Genomic DNA, 3,509 nt, shown 5'->3' with positions numbered 1-3,509 from the left:
TCGCCCAACTTTGACAGATCCCTTTGGATCCAATCAGTATGTCAGGTTTCACCTGAAATCAACGGAGTCTCGTTCGTATAGAAGGTAACTTTATTGAAGACATGGATCACTGAACAGGTCTCTGATTGGAATAACATACAATGGCATAGCAAGCAGTATAAAGGGATTTCATAATCAGTCTCATCCAATGAGTCTGATTCCCGCCCTGGTGTCCCAAGCAGGTTTGCACGCCAACTTCATGAGAAAGCAACGGCCCCTTGTTATCTGTAGCTAGCAGTTCACATAGTTTCTTCTAATTAAAACAAAAAGCATAGACACGCCATATCTCGCACCTGTTAACCTTGAGCAGAAAGCGTTTCACTAACAAGCAGTGGCATAACTACTTCTAAGCATGTGCAAGACTCCCTGGGAACTGTAAGCGGGAGGTAGCCGGTGAACTACTGGTGGGGGGAAGGGAATACACCGAATGGGGAATACACATAATGAACATTTGGCAGCTTGCTGACATACTGCCCCCTCGAAAATCAATTCCCACCCTCCAAACTGGCAAAGAACACAGTCTCCCGGCCATTCCGGGAGATCTCCTGGTTAGTCCAGGAGTCCTCCCGGTTTCCCCGGGAACCGTTGTGGAATTTCCTGAGCATGTGAGGGGCCCGAATATCCCCTTCTTCCACCCATTCTCGGTGCTGGGGTCCGATGTCCTTCCACTCAACCAAATAAAACAATTTACCACGTTTTCGTTTGGAATCTAAGATACAATCAATCTCAAAATGTTCCTGGCCATCCAACCAAAAAGGCACAGGAGGTATATTGTCCTTACGCCATTCACAGGATCCGTTATCTTTCTTCAGAAGGCTGAAATGAAACACAGAATGTAACGATCGCAAATTCTTTGGCAATTCAACATCCACAGCTACATCATTGATAATTCTACGCACTTTAAATGGACCAATGAATTTCCAGCCCAATTTTCTACTAGGCCTCAACATCTTGATGTTTTTTGTAGACACATACACAGAGTCCCCAGGCCGTAGAGCCCAACCCGCCACCCTTCCTCTGTCGGCCTGCTTCTTGTAGGCTGCTTTAGCAGCCTCCAGGGTTGTACATAGCTGAGGCCAGGCCTCCTGTAAGTTTTTACACCAAATTGATGCATCCCCCTCCCCTTCCACCCTCTCCGCAGTTAAGAAAGGCATAGGTGGACTATCATAACCATACAAAGCTTTAAAGGGGGACATTCCAATAGACGTATGAAATGAATTGTTGTAACAGTATTCAGCAAGAGGTAATAAGTCACACCAGTCATCTTGTTGATCGTTTGTAAAACATCTCAAATATTGTTCTAAAGTCTGATTGACTCTCTCAGTCTGTCCATCAGTTTCTGGGTGGTAAGCACTGCTGAGACCACGTTCCACACCCATCAGGGTCATTAATTCTTTCCAAAATTTAGAAACAAATTGAGTTCCTCTGTCGGACACCACCTTGTTGGGCAACATATGCAGCCTCACTGCCTGTGTCAGGAATGCTTTTGCCAACATCTTGGCAGTGGGCAAGGAAGCAAACGGGATGAAATGTGCTTGTTTTGAAAACAAATCCACCACCACCCAAATCACTGTTTTTGCTTTGCTGGGTGGTAGGTCCGTGATAAAATCCATAGAGATTATTTCCCAGCGTCTGTTGGGGGTCGTCGGGAGGGGTTTCAGTAATCCAGGGGGCTCCCCCCCCCCCCCCGTGGTTTGCTCTGGTCACACGCTTGGCATGTTTGCACGAATTTAGACATATCTTTCTGCATGCGCGGCCACCAGAATTGTCTTTGTAACAATTGAAGGGACTTAAGAAATCCAAAGTGCCCTGCAGTCCTGGAGCCGTGTGCTGCGTTCATCACCTCCCCTCGTAGGGAGACTGGCACATAAAGTTTCTCATCCTTATACCAGCAGCCATCCTGCCCTTGTTCACACCCGTCTACCCCCCCACACCAGTTCTTTGTCCTCCTCTCCAAACTCCGAGATGAATTGGTTTTCCCAGGGAGAGGGGTTTTTTACGGGCGGTAGAGACGAAGGTTGGGAGGGCGGAAGCTTCGCCGCTTGGCTTCGTGTCACCACTGCCCCTCCCAAGTGGGCTGGAGTGAAAACTGAGTCCAGAATGACCTCACGCTGACTGGCATGTTGAGGGAGGCGTGACAACCCATCAGCTAGCAAATTGGCCATCCCAGGAAAATGGTGAAGGGTAAACTGAAACTTAGAAAAAAAATCAGCCCACCGCAGCTGCTTGGCGTTCAGGCTGCGCAGAGTTTTTAGTGTCTCTAAGTTCTTGTGATCAGTCCAAACCTCAAAAGGAACCCTGGCCCCTTCTAGCCAATGCCTCCACATAGAAAGCGCTAGTTTGACCGCCCCAGCTTCCTTCTCCCACACGGACCAGTGCCTCTCTGACTCAGTGAATTTTTTATACATATGCCAGGGGGTGAAGTAAGCCATCATTCCCCTCTTGCAATATGCCCCCCCCCATCACCACATCGGAAGCATCTGTTTGTACAATGAACTTTTTTGATTCATCCGGGTGTGCCAACACCGGCTCAGATGTAAAGAGAGCTTTCAAGCGCTCGAACGCTTCTTGGCATTCACCAGACCATTGCAACTTAGCTCCCGGTTTTACGGTATCGGGACCCTTCCCCTTGGTTTTTAACAAGTCAGTCAGTGGTAAGCTCACTTGAGTGAAGTTCTTTAGGAAAGGGCGATAAAAGTTGGCGAACCCGAGGGATGATTGTAATTGCCTCCGAGTTCGGGGCGCCTCCCACCCCAGTACATCGTTAACTTTACCCGGGTCCATTTCCAAGCCCTTCTCGGAAATGCGGTACCCCAAAAAGTCAATGTGAGTCTTGTGAAATTCGCACTTAGACAGTTTCGCGAACAGTTTGTGCTTGTGCGTTTGTAAGACTCTCTCACCAGTCTCACGTGAGAGGAGAGATCGGGGGAATAGATAAGGATATCATCAAGGTAAACAAGTACCCCCTTAAACAAATGTTCGTGTAGGACCTCATTTATCAAGTTCATGAATACCCCCGGAGCGCCCTGAAGTCCGAAGGGCATCACTAGATATTCAAATTGGCCCAGCGGAGTATTGAAGGCCGTTTTCGTCTCATCGCCCTCTTTTATGCGCACGCGAAAATAGGCGTCTCTCAGATCCAGTTTGGAAAAAATCTTCCCTTTAGCTGCTTCCGCTAACAAGTCTTTGATCAGCGGCATTGGGTAGGCATTGGTGGCCGACACTGCATTTCAGCCTCGGTAATCCGTGCAGAGTCTTAGGCCCCCATCCTTCTTTTTCCGGAATACGGAATAACACCAGTGCAGCAAAAGGAGAGGAAGCAGGTCTGATAAAGCCTCTTGCCAGGTTTTTATCAATGAACTTCCTCAATTCCTCTTTCTCAGCTGGCCCCATGGCATAGATCTTCCCTTTAGGCAGATTAGCCCCAGGGATCAGTTCAATTGATTATGAAATCCCTTTATACTGCTTGC

The 3,509-nt window shown here is 48.1% G+C and overlaps 1 protein-coding gene across 1 annotated transcript; it reads right to left on the bottom strand.

The window, feature by feature from the left end:
* Positions 1–2,939: 2,939 nt before the first annotated feature.
* LOC107125008 (RNA-directed DNA polymerase homolog) lies at positions 2,940–3,239 on the bottom strand (the record flags this gene model as incomplete). The annotated part of the gene is made up of 1 exon (XM_015428486.1): positions 2,940–3,239. A coding segment is annotated over exon 1 (300 nt), but the record flags the coding sequence as incomplete, so codon positions are not given.
* Between the last annotated feature and the right edge of the window lie 270 nt (positions 3,240–3,509).

This window comes from Gekko japonicus, unplaced genomic scaffold (genome assembly GCF_001447785.1).
Source record: "Gekko japonicus isolate JY-2015 unplaced genomic scaffold, Gekko_japonicus_V1.1 scaffold11485, whole genome shotgun sequence".
NCBI classification, from domain to species: Eukaryota; Metazoa; Chordata; class Lepidosauria; order Squamata; family Gekkonidae; genus Gekko; species Gekko japonicus.
The sequence above is the reverse complement of the archived record's forward strand: the minus strand, read 5'-3'. Positions and strand labels throughout refer to the sequence as shown.